This window comes from Phaethon aethereus (genome assembly GCF_964289735.1).
Source record: "Phaethon aethereus genome assembly, chromosome: 18".
In the NCBI taxonomy this organism is placed as follows: domain Eukaryota; kingdom Metazoa; phylum Chordata; class Aves; order Phaethontiformes; family Phaethontidae; genus Phaethon; species Phaethon aethereus.
The window spans coordinates 13,361,015-13,384,426 of NC_138594.1; the positions used below are offsets into that span (position 1 = coordinate 13,361,015).

The following is a 23,412-nucleotide window of genomic DNA, read 5'->3' on the forward strand; positions in this document are numbered from 1 at the left end:
TATTGTGACTTACAACATTTTAGTGTTACAGTTATAACAGCCCATAAATCACATACAGTGGCCAAGGCACCTGCTGTGGCTGATTCAGTGCAAACAAAATGTGCTAACAGTCTGCTTCAAAAAGCCCACAAATTAAAAGAGGCCCAAACTAAAATAAATGCATGTGGTCTCCAAAGTTCCTAAAACACCTCTAAAAAAGTCAAACACTTTCTTTTCGCCCCAGAAACAATTACCCCCACTCTATCCATAGATGTTCCATGCACTTTTCATTTTAACATATGAATTTATGCACTCTGAAAGGCTAGTGAGTTAAACCACTGCCCGCTGGGTTTCTTACACGGAAGAAACTCATTTACTCTCCAGACACATTTGCTCTTCCATGGCTTGTGGCCATCATGTGTTAACATCAATAGGCTAAGCAATTTTTCTTCTCCTAGGAACATTCGCAGACATAAGGCCATGGGTGATAATCAATACAGTGCATTTTGGTTACCTGTTCTAATAAGTTCTTAAATCACCCTGTTTCGAGTCAAACAAAGCCTTCCATTAGAACAACTGCCGAGTGAAATCTATCCCATTAGCCTAACTGGCAGCTGTTCTCAACCGAAAACAATCTCTCCAATTAGATGGAAAAATAAACTATAAGGCTCTTGCACTATTTTCTATGGATTCAAGAGATGCAGCTTGTTTTAGTTGTCCCAGACCTTGTCCCTCTGCTTCACAGCATCCACCTTCCACTTGACAATATGCTGCCAATATAATTAAGAGGTAATCAAGAGATAATCAAAACACAGGCAACAAATGCATCCCACATGCTCAATAAAGACCCATGCTGGAGACAAAATGTTTACACAGAGCTGATGAGAGAGATATTTATTCTTGGTTGAGGCAAAGGCAATTAGTACAAATATAAAGATAATTTTACTTCAAGCGAAGAATGAATATATCTGACTTTCAGGTTTCTCGGAGGAATGGGCAACACCAGCTAAAGAAGTTCTCTCAAACATGAGAAAATGTCAATACATAGTGCCTTTGAGGTAAGTTTTACTACATGGGAGAAAAATGCTTTAGAGATCAGAGACAACTAGTCTTATTTTGGCTGCCTATAAAAGGATTCTGCATAGGTCATTATACTGCAGAGGCACAGAGCTAAGACGCTGAGCTCCTCAAAGTCATTTTAGGTAAGAGGCACTAATACCACTATAAAAATGTCCAAAGCAGCCCTGCAAGGTCAAATCTCAAAGGTTTTAAGTGTTGTCAGAACGAACAAACGAAAATTTAAAAAGATGTTTTAACAGCTTAAAATAAAATCTCTTTTTACACCTCTAAAAACAGGCTATTAAAAATCAATATAGCCACATAGCCAATGTTACTCAATCTTTTAAAAGAGTAACCACCAATATAAAAATCTTAACACTATTGCTCATCACAGTCTAGAGAGCTGCTGATTCACATCAACTGCGTAAGAGACACTAATCAATTCAAATACTTAAAATGATTCTCCAGCCCTTCCGAACTAGCCCAACACACCACTTCTGCTCTATCTCCACAGGAACCAGAAAACCTCCCCACCCAAGGAGACACGTGAACAAACAGCAGGTCTGCCTGAAGTAAAACTTTGCTATTTTCAACTACTAGAACAGCTACATGTTACTTCGAGACTTCAGGTTGCACAACTCACGAACGAGCTGCCCCATAGTTAACTCACTGCGTCGGCAAAATAGACGATGGCATGAAAGGGGCATTACAATAATCAAAAGATTCAAAACAAGCCACAAAGGAATGGGAAAGGACTAACGGCACGGAGTATGTGAAGAGGAACAGAAGGGGAAAAACACTTGTTACAGTCATGGTGAAAATAACGGTTGTCGGTGTTGGGGACGAGGAGCAGTGTTTGACTGTTTTAATATGCCAAAGGGAACTTGGAAGGTGGGCCATTTGTAGATACGCTCACGGAACTAATATTACACTGTAGCACACAAACAAGAGGTAAATCAGGGAGCAGCAGGGGAACAAGGATGGGTGGCCTTGCATCCTAGAAATGATTTATGAAAGCCAACCCAAGAGATCGCTATCTCTCTCCCTTCTTTGCAGAGATTGCTGTTTGCAAAGCGCTTTGGAAGATTTGTTTTCACTACATTAGGTACAAAAAGAGCTGGGTGATACCTCAGCATCGTTCCTTTCTTATCGCGCCCTTCCATAAGTCCTGGACCCCTCGCTGTGACAACACGACACTACGATGCATCCGCTGGGCAATAACCTACTGAAATATCACAGTGTTTCAACTTCGCTACATCATGCTACTAAAGAATGTGTTAATGAGATTTTTTTTATACTATGTTGCCCTAATTGCTTTGTACATACAACAAATTGATAGAGCACTTGCTTAAGAAAAGAGGACAACTCCCCTTTGAACACCCCAGTTAAGTTAGAAGTTATCATACACTTAACATAAGGTTTTATACACAGTCCTGCTATGTCTCCCCTAAAAGGGCAATAAAAACAAGCAATCCCACACAGCGACTCATTTGTCCAAGTCCAAAGGATTTCCATCGTACACCACCTACCAGGAGGTGGCCATTTCTAAGTGGTCTAAAACCAATGCGTACGAGGGAGTAACCTGAGAGAACCTGGCAAGAGGCACCACAGGAGGCGAGGCTCGCGTTACCCGCCAGTGGGACCGCCAGCCCTCAAACCACAAGTTCAAAAGATTTTTTTATGCGATCAACCACACAGCGCGGCTATACTCACGCTTGTTCGAGACCTGGCAACTTTGATAGTATCATGTTTCTAAAAGGGCAAAAGCCTTCTACAGTGCTCCGTGCTGTGCCGTGAAGCAATCTCATTAAAGAAAGGGATCAAACCCACAGACTGCCAACTATATTAGGATGGGGGACTCCTTAGGTTCAACTACCGAGAAAACATGCTTACTCTCATGCATCTCCCATAAATATTTCAGGATAAAGGTATATTAAATCCCCTCCTTAGTTGGAAGATTGACTCGGTTAACAAACAGGCAAGAAAGTGCTTTTGTTTATCCAGAGCAAGCAAAGCAATGCAGCATGCCAACGGAAGCAGCCTGCAAGGGAAACAAGCCAACAGTGCCCTGCACCTCTGTCTGCACTGCTCAGTCAGTTCAACAAGGTACTCAACATACAAGATGTGAGCCATCATCCTGGGAACGGATACAGCATTCCAGACTATATGAAAATTAAAAGCGAAAAGGCATTGCTCCTCCATAATTTTACAAGAAAAATTAAACCGGGAAAGAACTCCCCTGAATTCTATCATTAACCCTCTTTTCCCGTGATAGAAATACTCATATATTTGTCTTTGTATTTTAGTTTCAATTTTTCTTAGCCCTTCAGCACAAAGTCCCTATTCACATGCCCCCAGATTAAATCTATCTCCCCCCCTCAGTTCTGTACCAGTTTCATTACAGCACAACTGTTTAAACTTTTAATAATTTAATGTGAACTCATCCAGCTGCCTTTACTTTGTTTCCCGGAGGTGCTGCAAAGTTGGGACTTTCAAGCAAGGAACAGAAGGCAAGAGTTCCAGCTTTGCTCAATGACTCTTTTATTGTGCAAATCCATGAAATGGTCAGTAATGGAAGCCCACAGTAACACTTTAACAGCATAAACGTAACACGGCTACAGAGATGTGAATTAGTCTTTCTTCACCCACACGTACCATATTAGCTGGCAGATCATGAAGGCAGATTTTCTTACACTCAAATTTTCTGGGCTGAGTCAATGTCTAATGCTTTTAATTCTCATGTCACTTTTTTTATAACATATTATTGATGTCTTTTAACATTCTCTCTTCTTCAGGGAACAGTTTGTATTATATTGCACCACACGCAGTATCAGTGAAAATGAGTATTTCTTACTGGGGCAGTCATGCTGAGGAGCAACTGAAGAGAAGCTGAAGCCATCTGTAGTCTTGGGGCTCAGGCACCAGGGTATCTGCTTGTTTTGAACTGTATTTTTGGAATTGTTAAATATAGCAAACTTTGTCAAGTATGTTTGACAAGACTTTTCACATTTGTTTTTTCTGCAAGTACAATTCAACAACATACTCTGACTGAATTTTCAGATTGCAGCCTGCATTCACCTGCTTCACAGTGACACTGTGAACTCGCTAAGCCTGCTTTAGGGGAGACAGCTGGGAAGCTGCTCAGACGCAGCTATTTTTAAAAAATATTTATTGCTGTGAATATCTGGTACAACTATGAAATCCTGCTGTCTTCTACCAATGCGCTCTCCTGCTCTAGCCACAACTTAAAGCACATGCTTTGCTATTTTTGTCCTACATTTCTCACCATTAAACTATTTGTAGTCTGTTAATGGGTCTTGGAGATGTTAAGACTAACAGACAGACAACAAATCCGGTTAAATCAACGGTGTAATCCGAATTAATCTAATCCTTCAAATGTCAAACAGTTCCAAATACCCTTTCGAACAATCACTTTCTTCTTGCTGAGAGACTAAGTCTTTCTGCGTAGCTAAATGAGGCTCATTTCTTTGAGAAATAGGTGAGCAGACCCGCATCCATTCTGCAACCCTCGCACAATGTTCAAAGACTCCAGCTCCCCTCTTACCTGTAATTGGGTTGCTATATTACGGTTCTCTTTTCAGCTAGAATTTCAAGCTTATTTTGTTTGCAGTATGTTATGACTTACTTTCAACTAGAATTTCAGGGTCGGCATATACACTATTGCAATATTTCTATTATGGACAAATCATAGCTCTTCCAAAGCATAATTAAGGTACTTCATTTTTAATATATGACCTATGTTAGGGAATATTTCCAAACACATTATTAGGTCTTTTCAAAGGCCACGAATATAACTTGCTGCCAACAGCAGTAATGTATAAACCATAATCCATCACAGCAGAGATCAAGATGCTGACAGAGCATCAGGCCTCCTATTCTAACTACACAATAGACAGAACGACTCTCGAAGCTGAACAGCACAGCCAGTCAATCAATATATATTAATATTAATACTTGTATTATAGTAGTGCCTGCAGCAGCCACCAAGAACCTGCGGTGCAAGGCACCGTACAAATACAAACAAGCAGCCCATGCCCAGAAGGGTTTACGCCTAAGCAGGTGAAACAGAGAAAGCCAATAAAGGTAAGAAAGACACAAAGGAATGAAACATGTCCGAGCCTACCAAACAGGGCAAGGTCACGGGGATCAGCTCTCCTGATGCCTAAATATGGTGCCCTTCTTGGTGAAATAAAGATTGACAGCTTGTGGGTCAAATTTTCCCCTCAAAAAGTTAAGTTTTCACTTTTCCTCAGTTGTTCAGGTGAAAAGGGTAATTAACAGAACAGGTAACACTGGTCTCCCAAACAAACTGACTTGAACAACAATTTAATAGGTCAAAATTTTACAAAGTTGTTCTCAAAAGGAACACAAGCTCCTACCTCCAGCAGCCTCAGTGCTTCTATTACAACTGTGCCAGACCTCAAATCCTGAGACACTTGAGTGTGACTTAGGAAAAATTATCAAACAAGCACAGACAAAGGTAAGTGAAAAAGATGAAGCGCAAATGGTTCAGATTTAGTGTCTGAAAAGGGGCAGTCGCGATTATTCACAAGGTAAACTGATGCTTAAGTCAAGCGTAAAGAGTATTTTGCAGCGTCCGCGCAGCCCTCCGGCACGCTAGCAGCCAGCGGCACGCGACGTCACCGCGGCGGCGCAGCTCTGTTGTCCAGCTACGGACAGCAAAGCAGAAAGCTGGAACACCGTGCTCCGACCTCGGGAGCCTGCCTGCGCCAGCGAGGCAGGAGCTCTCTCTGCTCTCGCCCCTCTCACGGACTGCGAGACGCTCCGCGCAAGAGAATCGCGAGGCCCGTGCAGAGCGCCGCGAGCACAAATTCACGGCTGCTGCTGCAATGAGGAGGGAGATCAGAGCAGCGTATGCAAAGTTCAGAAGAGATGGCGTGCACATCGCTACAGTCACTGAAACACTGACATTTACTTACGCCTCTTCTGCAAAAGGTGGTGCAAAACACGTACTAACATACAACAGCAGTTTGCTTCTCCAGCCAGCCTTCTGCTGGGATTGGAATTACATCCGTATGTAGGTCCCATTTTTAGTCACTATCTCGGCTGTGAGTGTGCAGAACAGCTTGTGTCCGTAAGAGCAGAGAAACATGGCAATCTTGTATTACCTTGTGAGCACAGCAGCAAAGCCCAGGGAGCCAGAGGAGCACCCAGAGGATAACGGAAGAGAGGAGAATATACGCACACGTGTACCGGAGAAGCTAAAACACCACACCACCACTTAGGCTGCAAGCAACAAACCGAAACCCGAGTCAGGAACACACAGCCAGCGCGCACAGGATCAGGGTTACATGGGGCCAGTGAAAGGTGTGAGACCCTAATACAAACAGCCCAAATAAACAGCCCGCAAAGCACGGAAGAGGGGAGGGGGAGGACGAGGGGTGGGGAAGTCCCTTCAAGCCTGAAGTCAGACCCTTGAGGAGCAGCGGCTGCTACGCGCCAGAGTCACGCCAGGCGTTCACGACGCGTTTGTAACACTGTAGGAGAGACCCTGGAGGTTCTTGCCCACCGCTTGCAGATCAAACCATTGCTGATGACACAGCAGCCAGGACTCGCTCCCCAAAACATTGTCTGACATGCCGGGTGTGCAAAATCTGTGAAAAGTGTCAATAAACCAGCCATCAGCAAAAACTTCCCGTACTGCCCGCCATGTAACAGTGCGGAGGTAGATGCAACGTGATCATCAAATCACGTCGTTTGAAGTTTCCATTCTTTTCAACGCTCCTTTGGCCAACTCTCCTGCCCTCCAGTCACATTACCTAGTTTATCTAAACAGTAAAATGGGTTTGGAGGTTTCAAATCAGGGATCCATTAGAGAATTCGTGAATGAAAGGTTATACATAAGTGCAGATGATTATTTTTAGAAAATATTTAACCAAGGCCTAAATTAGTTTCTAAATCTGTCCTTACTAAAAGTTCATAATAACGAACTGAGCCACCTCTGACAAACGTGGAATTTTCCCCTTTGCTAGATTTTCTTCAAAGCGCACATTTTTGGAGGACACTGAATAAAGTGTGTCAAGGGATTCTCTGCTCGCTTGCTGTCTATTTTGCTAGTGTTTGGGATTCACAAGGATAAAGCGCCCTGCGTGCGACTTTTCTTAAGGAATTTCTTCTGGTAAATCCTAAAAAGCAGCAACAATGCCATTGTCCTGTGGTATGGTCTGAAGAGCTTTACAAAGGTCTTTACAGCACCACTTTGCACAAGGAGAAATACAATACAAGCAAAGAAAAGAATGCGTTTCTAGAATCCATCACGCCAGCACATAGATCTGAGAGAGATACAGAATGGGATCCAGGTCTTCCGAGTTTCACTCCTGTGGTTCAGCACATGGATGGCAACACCAACTCCAAGTCAAGTTATACTCCCATAGGAAGCCAGAAATATAAGCTTTTAATACGCTGGCAATAAGAATGAATTATATTCCCATAAAGAACCAGAAATATAGGTTTTTAATATGCTGGCAGTAAGCAAGATATAAATAACTCAAGAAATTTACTGTTTTAATTTCAAATTTCTGCAGAAACATGTTCCACTCTACTGCAACTTGGAAGCACAGTCCTACAGCGCGAGCTCTGCCACATCTTGCTGCGACATCATCTGAAAGGTACCATGGGAGCTCCGCTGGTTTTTGCTACTCTTCACTTACAAATGTCCCAGTCCCTCATGTGACGCAATGATAAAAAAACCTCACCATATTTACAAATGACTGAAACAATTTTCCTCAAAAAGTTGCTAATCCAAAGCACTTAAGAACACTGCTTGCCATGTACAAACACACATTTAACAAGGCTGCCCAATTGCTAATAATTCCATCCGAAGTCTCCCCTACTGCCTCCATGCTTTTCAATAATTAAATCAACTTTGCATTACCAGCAAACGCCTCCTCGATGACTGCCTGCACCTGCAAATGCTGTCGGGGCTCTCTCTTGTTAGCTTGCCTCTGTTTCTTAGAGAAGCCATGCCATATAATTTGAATTCAGTGACGCTGCTATCAGTTTTACACTGATCATCACTTCATGCCTCCTCTACACTTGTTTTCCTCCACAATTTTGTGGAGAAAATTTATCAAAAGGATTTTGAAAATGCAGGCAAATTAAGCCCACTCAGCTACATTTACCTGCCATTTTATTAGCCTCTTAGCAAGTTAGCCAGCTATTGTTTTCTCCTACAGGAACTACATTAGCTTGACTGTACCAGTTTGTACTTAGCCAAATTTTGTACCATTCTATTCTTAATCATACTGAATTAAAAAATGAAAGCAAGTGTAGTATTATTATTATTATTATTATTATTATTATTATTCTTCACAGGACATTTGTTTGACAGTCAAAATCACATTTAAGAGTTTTTCAGTAACTGTGCCACCTCCATTTCCATTGATCATCTTAAAAGCAACAGTAAAAGTAGATGAACTCTGCAGCAAAAAAATTTCTTCTGCTTCAACAATGCAAGTTAAGGATTTTTTCCTCAGGCCATCAGCTCTCCCCATCCTTCGTAATCACAGGTGACTAGTTTTACTTTGTGAAAATAAAGGTTGCAGGTGCCCGATTTCTTTTCTATTTGGAGTGAAAGATCACATGGCTGAACTGAAGCTTCTGTATTACAGAACTACATTATAATTACGTATGCGCAGAGGAGAAATACATTTGGAGATGGGTATTACACTGCCACATGCCGTTTCATTTTTGATCCACTAACTTCACCCGTAAAGCACTGCGTAGATTTAAGTAGTAGCAATCTTTGGCGGCTGCAGCGCCTGGGATCTCCTTCGGGCACCAGCACGCAGCCTTTGCGGCGAGGGCAGCCTGTTGGCTGCGACTTACCACATCGCATGCATGTACGTTGGAGGTAGACGAGGGCTGCTGACAGGGGTGCAGTTGTAAGATCTCATAATTCTTTCTGCCAAGAGAAAGTTACGAAATAAACTGGCCACAAGCAGGTCTTGCCTGAAGAGCTTCTGGAAAAGATCTGTCAAGAGATTGCATGAATTACTAGAGGCATCTTTGCAACTTAAGTACCTCAGGTAATATGCAAAAATCATTTAAAACAAAAACATGTTAATATTTTATTTCGGTAACAAAGGATCTCCACCAGTTTTGCAGTGACGTGATGTGACAACTATTAAAAGGAAATCCTACCTTCTGAGTTCCCTTAAAGCATCGCAGTTACTCTCCATTTGACATTAACAGATTTAAATACCTTCTACCTCAGGTTCTTTTTTGCCTTTTCTGGATTTTCCCCTTCTGATGTTTCACTTAAACTCAGCCTGACTAAGTTTTTGGAAATTACTGAGAGAGAAAAGGACCTCTGTGTTCTATTTAATCAAGAATTATACACGTGTTAACTGGCAGTTTGAGGTGCTTATGAGAAGCCAAAATGAATCCTAAAAGATAGCAAATGTGCTATCTTCTATAGAAGCAAAGAATAATTTATACTGTACTGAGCATTAGAAAGAGCACAGTTGGAAAACTGTTTAGAAATTTGGCCACCAGTGCTCCAGAAGTACGAATTCAAAGCAGAACAGGGGTAGAGAAATGGGAAACACAGGCTGCCCTACCAACGAACAGGAAAAAACCCTTTATTTATGATACTAACAAAGGCTGGAAGAAAGTAGATTGCTCTTTGCAAATACAGTACGAAAGAAAATTATTCAAGCTAAAGCAATCACGTTGGCACTAAAAAAATCCCCTTCTGGTTTCTAATGATCAGGTTGCTGAAATGCTTCTGGTAGAAAAGAGCAAATGTAAAAAATGTAACTAGCCTTAAGATCCAGTCTGATCTGTTCTTTCAATATCAGGCTTCAATTTTCTCCTTATTTCAGTGTCTCATTTATCTTTTTCTTCATCCTTCTACTTTGAATAAGCAATACTCACATCTGATGAAAACTTGATTCACTTGCCCAAGTCTTACCTCTAGGCAAGACATTCCATGCAATGGTGTCTGTGATAGCGGTGAAGATCCAATTCAGCTCTCCCAGAGGAGTCCTCCTGTCGTTCAGTCTTCCAGGAATCCTACAAGCAGGAGAAAAAAACAAGTAGGCTTCCTATTAATTTTTCTTTTTTTTGAGATACACATACATGCACACCTCTAAGCCTCAATCAAGGCTCACAAAAGACAGTATTTCCAGAAATTTAATTCTTAACCAAGAATTTATGTTGCTAGACAAACTTGCCTTATCCAAAAGCTATTACATATGAATTTGCTTGCGACATGAATTGCTAGATAAAGGACAATAAACAAGGAATTGTGTATAGATAACTGAGCTAAGGGAAGAACATTTGGGAAGGTATCACAGAGATGATGTTAATTTCTGAGAGGTGCAATGGAAATGACTTTTTCTTCAAAAGTGCCACCTTGCTTCATTTTATCCATTATTCACTTCCTGCTGAAATATTTAATAATAAGTACAATTTCTATTACAAACTGTATGCTCACGAGCCATAATATCCCTGTGAAGAACTTTTGAGTGATCATATTCCAGAAAAAACCAATCATTTTTTTAAACAGTCAGCAAGTTCAGAACAGTTAGAAAACACGGTCCTTTGGTCAAAAATTGTCTGACAGTAACGCACGCACATCACAGCTCCCTGTTGCTGCACAGTACCGCCTGTTCACGAAGAAATACGACCCAGCAAGATTCACTTACCGTTCCAGCTAGACTATCTTCTAAGTCAAGATCAGAGCACGCACGTGCCTGCTACAGATGGTGCGGCTGCTCGTTTCTGAGGGGCACGTTTGCTCTTTCTGGCAAAGACGCACCGGTTTTCACCCAGTAGGCTCTTCGAAAATTTGAATTCATGAATTTAGTGCTTAGCTGTCTACAGATTTGTTGCATCTCCATCAGTACGGCATGCAGGTACAAAAACAGTATCTTGCTAAAAAAGGTATTGAGAAGCAGCTTTTCATTCAAATAGGAGAAGTTTTCTGCAAGAACTCTACACTGAATACAGAGGCATCCACGGAAATCAGCAACTTGACCGCCAGTTCCTTAACTTAATCTAAGATTACTGCATTGCCCCACAGAAACTCAACAGCAAAAGGCACGTTCTTTCTAACTTCTATAAATAGGGCATTACTAAATCCAGAGTGAAAAACATCACTTTGAAAAGCACCTTCTATCCAACAAAGCAAAACGCTGAACGCTGCACTCCGGAGCCCTCCTATCGCAAAGTCACAGCACGAATGGTGGCATCACGCTTTACCCCCGCTGGCGATATGCAAGATTTGACGCTTGTCTAGAAAGAAGTATTTACTTAACCCAGGTTTCGGCGTAGCAGTAGTCTACACGTGCTGTGTGGAGTCACTTCATAACCCTACCCATTTGTGCCACGGGTAGGATTATGGTAAGGGTAGGAAATAAGCCACAATTATTTTCCTTCTATTGTGTTCTTCCCTTCACCCCCCAGGAAAACGAATTCCTTCCCCCTGCAGAGCCAGGGGACTGAGGGCACGGCGTGCGAGGGAAGCAACCAGCAGGCGCTGCTGCTGCAAGCTCTTCTGCGACCCTCAGCATCTCGTGGTCTCCCTCCATCGGCCCATATGCATATCTGCCTGGCCTGCAACTGGGAACGCAGTTTCAACCCTGGAGAATATCAAAATTCTGTCAGCAATACAGATCAGGAGTCTATCTGTGGTGTGGTAAGGTACTAAAAATGCTGCTAATTTTATTAAATATTTTGAAATAGAAAAAACTAGCACTAATCAGTATCAGGGATGGTAGCTTTCCGAATAGCGAACGACTCTTGTCCCTGCTCACGCATAGGACGTGGTGAAAGCGAGCAAAGGGCAGCAGTTTGGGGTTTTTTTAAGATTATATTTTAGATAGGCAAAAATAACTCAAATCACGCAAAAAGCTGCAATATTGCTACAGACAGGCCCTTCCTCAAACAAAGCAAAAGCAGAGGGCCAAGTAGCGATTCTACTGGGATAATCCAGCGGCATCTTACATAAGCATTTAATAAATAAAGACTTAAGTGCATTACCTTAAAGCCAGAGGGTTGTTACAGTATACATAAGTAGTGTGGGACTGAAGTAATATTTTGATTTGTCACAGCGAAGGCCTTTCTGTGACTATACCTGTGCACACACCACCACACACACGTATTTTGGCTATAAGACAACTGTGTTTAATGGAAAATTCTAAGAAAACCCGAGTTGTTAACCCCTCTCTGAAAATCACTGGCATCAGTACAGAGGTTCCTTAAATCTGTCGTTCCGAAGTTTCACAGCGATACGCTCACTATGTTTTTAACAGCGATATCTACACACAAAAGGAACTTTGCTGTGAAGTTTCCGCATGGCATGAAGACTCATCAAGTAGTAAAAAACAGAAACAAAAAATAACCCCCTCCAGAGAAACACCAGTTTACCTAGGCAATCCCTAAGCGTTATGGGATGGTAATGGACAGGCACGAGCATGGATCCTTATCACAAGAAAGCAGCACAGCAGCGTGTCTTGTACAAGGCAGCGAGCAGCGGACTGACAGGTGGTTTTGCCTTGTGTTGCTGAGGCTGATACTAGAATGTTTTGCCCAGCATTCACATTTAGGAATTCATTTAACCTTCTTAAAAACAGGACAAAATACAGAAGGTGCAGAAAAAGCTTAAAAGAAAAAAAAAATACAGTGAATGAATGTCATACAGTGAGAAATTTACAGTTGTTCCATCTACCCTACCAAGGAACAACTTGAACGTTGCGGATAAACACCTACAACAGAGAAGAATCTTGGTGCCAACAAATGCTTTACACAAGTGGAGAAAGAAAGAAGACCACTTGACCATTAAAAGAAAGGGAAGCAATTAAATCTTCATCTTTCAACGGTTCAATACACCAGAGACAACAGCCTGACTGAAACACATCCAGTGAAGGTGGAAGAGCAATGTGCACCAGGCATCCTGCTGATCCAGGATCTTGCTTTTGTAGACTGAAAAAAAAAAAAAACAACCACTCAAATTTATTTCATCCAGGAGCTGAACCAAGATCTCATACTGTATTTGTTCATCTGTAATACGACATGAGGTGCACAGGAACTACAGGACCAACAAGCAGTCTGATTTCTGTGATTCAAGAGACCAAAGGACAGTCTACCATGGCTCAAAATCAACACAGGCACAACACTACTTAAAGGAAAAAAAGCGGCTGTAAACTGTTCTTCAGTATCTCTCAGCTTCTGCCTTCATCCTGAGCAGCTTTCCTACATATGCTTTCTAATGCTTATTTGCTTCTCATGAAAACAAAAACAAGAAAAGAAGGAGAAAAAAAAAAACCCCAATCACCCAACAAATCAAGACCAGCAGACTCGGTCCTGGGCTGCCTTACCAATACCCAGACACTCAAACAGACGCAGGCAGCCGCGCGCCCTCAAGCGCAGCCTTTTTTCCCCTTGAGAAGTATCAGAGATAGGATGGGGAAGTTTCAGAAACACGCACCCAGCCCAGTATGACATCCTACAGATCTAATCCTAACACACCCTAGCTTCCCTTCTGTAACAAGGTTTGAAATATTAAAAGTACCAAGACAAAGTACGCGAAGCAAGCGTTTTCTCTACGGCAACTTACTCTTCCGATATGTATAGCGGTATTATTTCCATGCAGCTTCAAGACAAAGCGTATTCCCTTGTATAAATACAGTTTCTGAAACAGCTAGAAATTAACATCTTACAAAAAATTCCTGTCTGTCTCAGTATCAGCGGAAAAATACACATCTCCAACGGAGTGTTGGTTAACTGATCCCCCAGAGCAAGCAGAGGGACACAAGGCCACACAACTGCTCTTGTGAGGATTTCACACAAATATTTGCATTGCAGAACACCCTCTGCAGCAAAATAGCAGCATTTTGTAAGTCAGAATTTTATTAATTAGAAACCAAAGGATCCTTGCCGAGATTCCCCAGCAAGCCAAATGCCGAGTTTAATCCATTTGATGGCCACTTGCAGGTGACGGTCACTTTGCGGTTTTCAGTGGAAACAGAAGTAGGATACTTGACCGTAGCGTTAAAATCCTTACACCGGATGGAGTTCTGCACACAGTTCATGCTAAATTCTCTCTATTGAATGCAGATTGTGAGTTGATACATATCTCATTGATGATATTACTCAGGAATGACAGGCTGAAATCCAAAGTTGCTGCTAGCAGTCCAGCCTTCAAAACTCCTTGTGACTTGAATATCTACTTTCTTAGGGAACAAGGTATGCTGCTTATTTTTGCATTTAAAGATTTAAAGTAACTACTCATTAGTAGAGTACAGATTTTATTTTGGATTTTAAAATGCATTTGGTATTTTTTCACAAGACAATTGTCCTTTCTAAGGCTGACTGCAAGATTCATAGAAAACAGAGCTACCTACGAGGGATGGCAGTCAAGAAGCTGAAATTAATAGGATGTCATTCTCACATCTTACATGACATTGGGCGAGTTCATTTTCTTTCTGCCCTCGTATATAGTCCGGAAGATACTAATTTTGTACCTAGCTCCAGCATTGTGAAGATTAACGCTGTTCACCGCTTTGAAAACCTATGAATTAGGTGTTAATGGTGAGGGCAGAGAGCGCGTGGGGAATAGCGCAAGAATGAAAGGCAATACATTTCCACAACTGCACAAAACCCTACCAGAGCTTTCCGATTTTGAACCGGAACTAGAAAGCAGCCATTAGAAGGGAATTGGCAGCAGGGCTGTTCTCCACGCTGTACACAGGAGTCAATTAAAGTTGGAACAGTCAGCACTATGAATCGGCAGATGAAAAGAAACACGACGTATTTTCTGCTCCTAGATGGGACTACTCAAACTGTCACCCCCGAAACTGGAGGACAGTTTGTAATACTCCAGTGATAAGCCGAGTGATCCGAGGAAGGGATTTTTAACACGGCATTACTCAATGACAGTTGATCTTAATCATCTCTGAGAATTAACGTTTAAGCTTACAAAGGCAACAGAAGAGTGATTCTTAACTCTCAGATTGCATTTGAACATACTCTGATGATAGGGACAGTGAACCAGCTGACCATCAATTAAACACATCAGCAGAATTCCACCTCCATGCACTAAAACTCTGAGGCCCCAACGTTCCACTCCAGTTAGGAGAGTTGCTACATTAAAATAACCAACAACATATACTAGAAAGTCACAAGAGAGAGACACAGCAATCTCCTATTTGTTTCTTCACACAGTTATAAAGGTTTATTTGAAATAACCCATTCTGCCTTTTTTTTTTTTTTTAAACATCACACGTATCTCTCAAAGAAGTAGAGGTCACTTTACTTTTGTTATTTTTGTAGAATTCCACTACACAAATTTACTTACTGTCATTTTTCAGAAAAAATACTTCGGGGCGAGTACATTTTGCTCATACAACATGCTCTTTCAAATCCAACCTGTGGCTATAAACTAAAACTTCTTTTAATTTCTATTTGGGCATGCGTCTACATAACCAGAACACTGCAAGGCTCCAGGAAGCATTTGTCCCCACACGGGATATTGCTATCGTCTTGGTATCCCTTCTGATGTCTTTCACATTTTGCTTTGACAATCAGCGAGAGCCTCTGACAGTAAGGACAAAGCAGACCTCATTTGTGAAAACTATTTTTGAGGGAGGGGAAGAAAAGGAAAAAAGGGCAGGCTGTCTCAGCTGCTCGCCGCAGTTTAACATCTCCGGACTCTCAATTGCTTCCTCCATGAGCTTCCTGACAGACGCCTTTACAGAGACCTAAATCACGGCAGTCTATTGTGAAAAGTGAGGACTACAAAATGTCAGGGTCACTAAAGAGCTCACGCTAGGTGTAACCATCAATGTCCTTGTCAGAAATTTAGCAAAATCCCATGAATCACTTTAATTACAGGAGAAGCGTTTACTTCAAAGGATGCCAGGTTTTCCCTTTGGATAGGCTCCATCATTACCTCTACTTCTGGAATATAAAATAGATAACACTGGGATATGCAGTATCATACTTAGACTTCAGAAAACGAGATGCTTTGGTACTGATGTACACCTCCGAACATTCACAATAATTTTAGTTTTGGAAAAGAAAATAACGTAAGTAAGTTTCACTTTTCACTCTTTCAGGAAAAAAAGAGAGAGCGTATAGCATAGAAAATGGTGTAACAGTAATGCAGGCAGGACACATGCTGTGGACATCTCTTGAAATGGCAAGAGCTGCTTAGACAGGATCAACACAGTTAATGTGCTCAAAGACAACATGCCCACAGACAACACTATCCCCAAAGACAACGTAATTGCTGGCTGGGACTAAACCACGACACCCTCATCACAAAATAACATGAATGATACAGGCGTGCTGTGATTGGGCTCCTGAAACCTACTTGAGAAAGACAGAGGCAAACTACTTGAGAAAGACAAAACATTTCAGGTTCTTAAATGATTTGTTTGAGAGTGCCGTGAAGCTTTGTACACTAGTATTCAATCCTGCCATCTCTCTGTATAAAGATATGAAAGAAATGTTGCCATGAAAACCATCCTTTTGAGTATGATCTTCACTTTGTATTTACCATCGCCTTTGCCTACGCTAGAGACTGATACCCTGTAACAATGGTGATAAAATTACATACGCCATTTCAATAAAACCAGATTTATTATGGAACACAAATTTTTCAGAATAACATCTTCAAAAGCAGAGTTCTTCCTCAATGCAAGTACTAATAAGCCATATATTACCAGGAGGTAGCGTGGCAGAGCATCCCTGTTATACCGTGGCTAAGAATACTTACTAAAACACTTACTTTCTGAAATATGCTCTGACACCTTCTACTGAATTTTCTAGAAGAAAATAAAGGGGCTGAAGGCTACCTAACCTAGGTCCAAAGGCAAACTAAGAATTCTATTTCCCCCACACACTATTAATAAAATAATACATATCAAAAAACCATGCTACAGTATTTCAGAATCTGGACTGGCACACGGCTGATTGAATATCTGCAAAGACATCTTAACTTCACATCATCACAGCTGTGATGATGGAGACCTGCTACAGAAAGACCACGGTCCTGCCAACACCAGAACCAGCCGTCTGCCTTCGACCGCCTTTAGTCACTTGCCCAAGAGGCAACAGTATTTGCCCCCGTCTAGTCCTGCTGAATGCCACAGGACTTCTTTCTTTTAAACAAACGCCTTTCTCCACCTTGTTATGAATCTTGCTGATTTCTGCCAAGCCGAAACACCAGCCCCTCTGCCAGCATTTCCTCGCACCAGGTAGGCAGCGTATTTTAGAAGGCAATGTTGTATCTTGATGAAATACAACTTCTATTTGGCATTCGGTCTCACTTGCTTTCACAGCAACAACAATTTTATTTATTTAAACACGAGTACAGTCTGTAAGATTGTCACCATACTTGGACAGTTTTTGTCCTTCTGGCTTTTTCAAGCCATCATTACCAATCCTTTTCCGCACAACGAACTCGCTTCCAAGCCTGATGCGCTCACTTCAAGAAGTCGGCAAGAAGCGTTCACTTGGAGGGGGGAGCACTAAAGCGATGCACGCTCAACCCCGAGCGGGGTCCGGGGCAGCGGGGACCCGGGCACTCCGCGCACCCCCCATTAGCCCAACGCCCACAGCCTGAGCTGCTGCTCTTGGCCCGGCCCCCCTCGGGCGACGGCACCGAGACCCCTGCAGCCACCACAGGTGCTCGTGCCAGCCTGGCAGCGGAAGGTTTCCTAAGAGAGACTGGACTAGCTGGTATTTGCTACTGGGATCACCTGGGGAAAAAAAAATTATGGTAATAACCAGCTGCTCTACTTCACCAACCCTCCAATTTACCATCCTGAAGGCAACTGATTAGCCAAGTTCTGAGGGTATGCACCAAAGGTATTTGTTATATTACAGTATAATTTCTACATTTTCTCCAATTACATTACTTCTGCTGTGTGATGTCTTGGGATTTTATTTTTCCCACTTCGTCTTTAAATTGGCTCCTACTGAACCATTACTCATCAATAATCAACAGACATTAAAACGTTAATAATTTCCAGTCTGTGACATTTGACAATACTTAAAGAGGAAACAAAATTAATTTTAATCTCAAATTTGTTATTTCTAGTGATTTTTATAAATGGATTTTGTGCTGATGAATGACAGCCTAGAGATGGTCTCTCTGCTCTCAGAACAGCAACAGCACACGCTGCAGCAAGACAAATTTCTCCCACACTGCGCTTGCCTCCGTGACTCAGAGCTGACATTCAGAAAAGGTCCTTTGTCACAAAACCCTGACAGCAAGGGACTAGGCTCCTTTTCAGTTGCAAAAGTGAGCCGTGGTATCATATTCATGTGGTCATTTGAAAAGGCTGTCTTCTAAGCGGCCCCAGCAGAAGCACAAACAGCTCTCGGGTCACTGGGATTTTTGTTTAAAGAATTCCCTCCCTCTGCAGGATGGGCCCAGGGAAAAAAATCCCAGCAAAGCAATACACCGTTCTTGCTCTCCCCAGAGGTGATTTCAGGAGAGGAAGCCTAATGCAGCAATAAAGGTTAAAGCATTCTTGTACATCCCTGATTCTCAGCACCAGCTTTGTATTCCCACCCTACACCAAGTTAAACCATTCCTTAGGGTTTTTTTTTCCAAATTTTTTTTTAAAAGCAGAACAAAGCCCCAGTTCCTTTCACTCAGCAGCCACACAACAAGTTGTGCCAGCACAGATGACAGGATGGCTTGTGATCAAGCAGAAAAGAGCAACCAAGGCAGTAGGAATGCCCGACATCGATGCTGCCACTGAAAAGTCTTACGAATTGGCAGCCAGAGGTTCCTAAATTCCTAATACTCCAACAACTTAATTTTCCTTCCTTTTTTCTTTACATTCTACTGTCTGGCTCCAGCAAAGATCTTTCTTTCTAATCTAGGGATTATTTTGGCTTCATCTCAGAAGATCTGTAACGTAAACGCACATCAGAATACACTACACATCTATTAATCAGGATGCTGGTTTAGCCTAGATAATTAGAAATCTGAGCCCTTCAAAGAAGGCGCAGCCTAATTTCATCTCAAAATCTGCAGCTTAATTGCAATATAAGGTCTTAGCCCAGTTTTAAAAGACAACCAAATAATAAATTACAATATACATATAGGCAATGCAGGAAGTATTCTAGGCCTATCTTGAGACTGTAATAAAAAATACATGTTTTCTACAACTGATATATATAGCAGATTACGATGGTGAGGGTTAAATATTTGATATCCACAGGAACTTACTTCTGGCATGCTTTCCGTGAAGACAGCCTTTAAAGAATGCATGTGTGCTGTGGTATTACCAACAAGAATCAAGAATACTGAAGAAAATTCTTTTTTTGCCAGTAAACTGTTATTTAAAGAGTATTTAACCCTCAGCAGCACATTTGAGTGTTCACTGAAGCCGATTCTAGAGCAACCTGGCTCAGACCTTCATTGACCCTTGCCATATGTTCTTTGATTAGATACACTCTTGTAGCAATATGTTAATTGCAATTAACATAATATAGTCATTGTTCTGGAACACATTTATCCAGTGGCCTGAGGTGATCTCAGTCCGCACTAATGATGAGCCCATCAGTTCAGGAAGAAATTCTGATTACCTTTGCTGTCCAACAGCCAGAGACGGCCAAAACAACATCCCCTTCACTCTGCCCATTTAAACAACAGGCAGGGAACTACACAACTTTCCCCCACTAAATAGCTTTTAAATTCAGGACCATCTAACCTTCTCATGCCAAAAAAGCCTGTTAGCGCACGTCTGAGTACGTAGGCAAAGGCAGGTTAACCCCTGGGCAGATTTGCTTCCTGCTTCTCATCTCCTTAAAACCAAAAGAAAACCAAACCCCACCACATTTCACAACATCTTTCAGAGAAAACAAGACGCAGTGGTGGACCTTTTCCTAGACTGACGCAGCTCTGAAGAGGGCTCTAACACAGAGCTGGGGTCCTGCCTCTATTACTTTAGCTGCAAACTGAAAAATTCTTTTTATTTTGGTAAGATTAGTGCCTCTGAAATACAGCCTTACAAGAATCATTGCTTAGCTTCCCCAACTGAAATGAAATAGGATAATCAAACTTCCACATATAAAATTAGCATGATTAAATACCTACATACTACTGAGGCACTCGACTACTCTAAAATACATATTGTGGAAGAGCTAGTAGCATTGAGAAGCATTTTTAACCTCATCTGAATGTAAAACATGCAAGTTAACAGCGGATGATTTACTAAAGCAAAAACTGAACAAGAAATTTTCGCTGATGCAATCTTATCCTCATTGCTTCTGCTGTAACAGATAATTTGCCATTGGCAGCACAAGCAATGAATGATTGCTGCACTCCACTACACCATGCAGAAGCTTATTAAAAAACAAGGAAGTATGATAATGTATTTCTATTAAGAATTCACGCTTCCTGTTCTCCTAACCCCTTTCAGGATGCTCTTCAAATTCCACAGTTTTCATCTTAGACAAAAGATGAAAACTGGAATCTGGACATCCATGTGTCAGAAGAGTTCTAATTAATTTCAACAGTGTTTCTAGAGTCAAAATTTCTCAGAAATCGAATGAATGAATGATCTTTAATTAAGCATTCCCAGACAGTTTGTGTGTATCAGTGTTCCAAGAACAAGGCATTCAAAGACAACCTGCAGGGAGCACGGGACTCCTGCACCTAGCGGCTGCAAGCATCTACTGCCCTGTCGTTAAGAATATGCTTCCCTTTTTTAAAATCAAACCAACAAAAACCCCTAAAAACCAGCAAAGACTACAGTGGACAATTATTATTTCAAAGTCTACCCTCTTTGGACAAACTGAAGCAGAATTTGAAGAATACTTATCTTGGTTAATCAGTTTGCCTCAGCTGCTTGAGAACCAGTAATTATGCTCAAATATTGCTTGGATGAAAGGATCTAACATGTTTCAATGGTGTTAAGTCTGAAACATAACACTATCATACAAAGAACAGTAGGACAGCATAGTGATGAAGTGAAAACCAAGTATTTTTGGTTATGTGTTTTTCTGTTCATTAGTTGGTTTTGGTGACGTGGGGGGTGTACAAGCACGTCTCCTCTGTGGACGCTCCCGTGGGCAAAACCCACGCTTAAATGAGCCACACAGGCGGCTTTTCAGTGCTGAACTTGCAGGAATATGGCTACAATCTGTGTCTGCAGTTGCCATTTCTCTGGCTAGTCCAGGATGACAGCGCGAGCGGTGAAAGCTACTGGACTCTGAACTCACCGAGCCGAGCAAAGCCCAGGGCAGCCGTAACTCCTCACCACGGTGCCGCTCCACGAGCAACTGCTCACTTTTATGGCCACTGCTTATTTCAGCAATGCACGGTAAGGCAAGAAATGACAAATACTGTAGGTACAGACTCTGCAAAAAGCTTTCCAAAGAAATTTCCTCACAGACAAACAAGAGAAATGCTAGAAACAATGAAGAAATTAAGAGCAGCAGGAAAAAAAAAAATCATAAAATTTGGCTTACTTCTCTATTAAATCCAGTGTGACTCCTGGCACCAGTCTGACACTCTTCTGCATACAGAACCTGGGGAGAAGAGAATAAAAATAAAAAACACTAATTGAATACTTAATGACAAGGAAAGAATATGGAAGGAGGTTTCCTTATTACAGTGCTTCTGCTTTTAAAATGGTGTTTGGGTAGAAAACTTTGCCACAGCGTAATAAGAATCAAACAAGGCCCTCAATATTTGTCACACTCATGATTATGCGGCGATTTCCATCGTCAGGTGTCAAAACTGGGTATTGTAACTGTCACAGTGATGAGTTTCCCCACACACAGCAGGGGGAAAAGGGCTCGCAGTCATCCAGCACGGTCTCTCGGGAGGAGCAAGACGACACGAGAGCCGAGGAGGTTTATGCTCCTGGAATAATGATTAGTGCTGGCTGGGCTTCCCTGAAGAGATTTGGCACTGCAGGCAGGAAAGTGAGAAAGGGAGGGAACGAGAGGGATGCATCAAGTTCAAACACCTCAGTTATTTAATTAAAAAAAAGTGCTGACTCCATTTCCTCAGCATTACAAATACTACCGGCCCTGGAAAACGCAGCTAGCGCTACCACTCGCCATGCCTAGAAAATCCCAGGAGTTGATAAACCCAAGCGAGTGTGGGAAGACAACACGACTGTCGGCGCATTTCCAAGCACTTGACTCCTTCCTCCAAAACTCTTGGATACGCTTTGTGCCCAGAGGACAAAAGTGGGAAACAATATAACTGGGAAGAAAAACCAGCAAATTCAACTTGAGAAATTACTTCCTCCGTGGTATCACTACCTTCCCAGCCCACCAGAAATCCACTCACTGTTGTTTAATGAAGAATTTACCCATCAGTGTAACATAAGTTGATATTTAACCCCTACGCTTCACTCCGCGCAGGAACAGAAAGCTCCGCGGGCAGTGAGGTACCGGGAGGGCTCGGCTGCCCAGGAAACCCACCTCCCGCACCCTGCGGCAGCCGGAGCTGCCGCAGCAGCAGCCCCTCCTTTCACCAGAGCCACGACATCCACATCCAAGAGGCTCTTCCCAGGTAAAGGAGAGAACAATTACTTCTTTAAAAACAAGATGTGCAGAGCCCATTCCTGAAATCTTGAGGACCCTCCAGTTTTCTTATGGCATCCCCTGCTTGCAGGATACCCATTACTGCCAAGAACAGGGATGGGGTCTGAAAATCTAAGTGGTCTCCAGGCTGCTTTTCCGATGCGTGCGCCATCCATCATAACAAAAAAAAAAAAAAAAACAGTCATAAAGCTATCTATGAACACTACAGTGGGATCCCTATACAATCTGCTAAAATATAAAAATCTTACAGCACTGCTTTGCAGAACCACACAGGGAAATACCCTTCCGAAACAAAAACTGCAGGCAGGATTCAGCACGGCAGAATTAGGTCATTGGAATCAGGCTGGAGTCTCCCCACAGACTAAGGATGCCAGAAAGACTTTCCACCGCGGCTGCTCAATGCCTCTACATTACGACACGTCTGGAAGAGGACGTAACAGAGCCAGCACAACTCTGGCTGTTACACGTTTGCTTTTCTACACAGAAAAGCGAGTCCCACCTATCACCACGCCACACAGTATTTTGTATTTACTTCGGAAGCCTCTCATCCGGGCCGTGATCTGACCGAACCTCACCCACCCAGCAACGTTTTACAGGCTCCCAGGTTAACAGGGCAGCACTGCACACTGTTGCAACGACACAACGTCAGACAAGGATGAGCATCCTCACCCTGCCCAGCACGGCCAGTCCGCTCCAGGCCAGGCGGCAAGAGGCCGGGAATCGGCGCGCGGGCTCTCGCCTGGCCGCGGAGGGCCCCTGCCACCGGGCAAACCGATACCTTAGCCTCCCTTCTGCGAGGGTTTC

The 23,412-nt window shown here is 42.4% G+C and overlaps 1 protein-coding gene across 2 annotated transcripts in view; it reads right to left on the bottom strand.

Moving 5' to 3' along the window:
* RPTOR (regulatory associated protein of MTOR complex 1) overlaps positions 1–23,412 on the bottom strand; it is a gene marked incomplete at its 5' end in the record, with an annotated part of 156,046 nt that overhangs the window by 71,027 nt on the left and 61,607 nt on the right. For both annotated transcript variants that reach the window (XM_082008349.1, XM_082008348.1), the window contains 3 exons: positions 8,908–9,052; positions 9,995–10,095; positions 21,520–21,579. In XM_082008349.1, the coding sequence (XP_081864475.1) occupies positions 8,908–9,052; positions 9,995–10,095; positions 21,520–21,579 (306 nt within the window). The remainder of the gene's footprint in view (positions 1–8,907; positions 9,053–9,994; positions 10,096–21,519; positions 21,580–23,412) is intronic.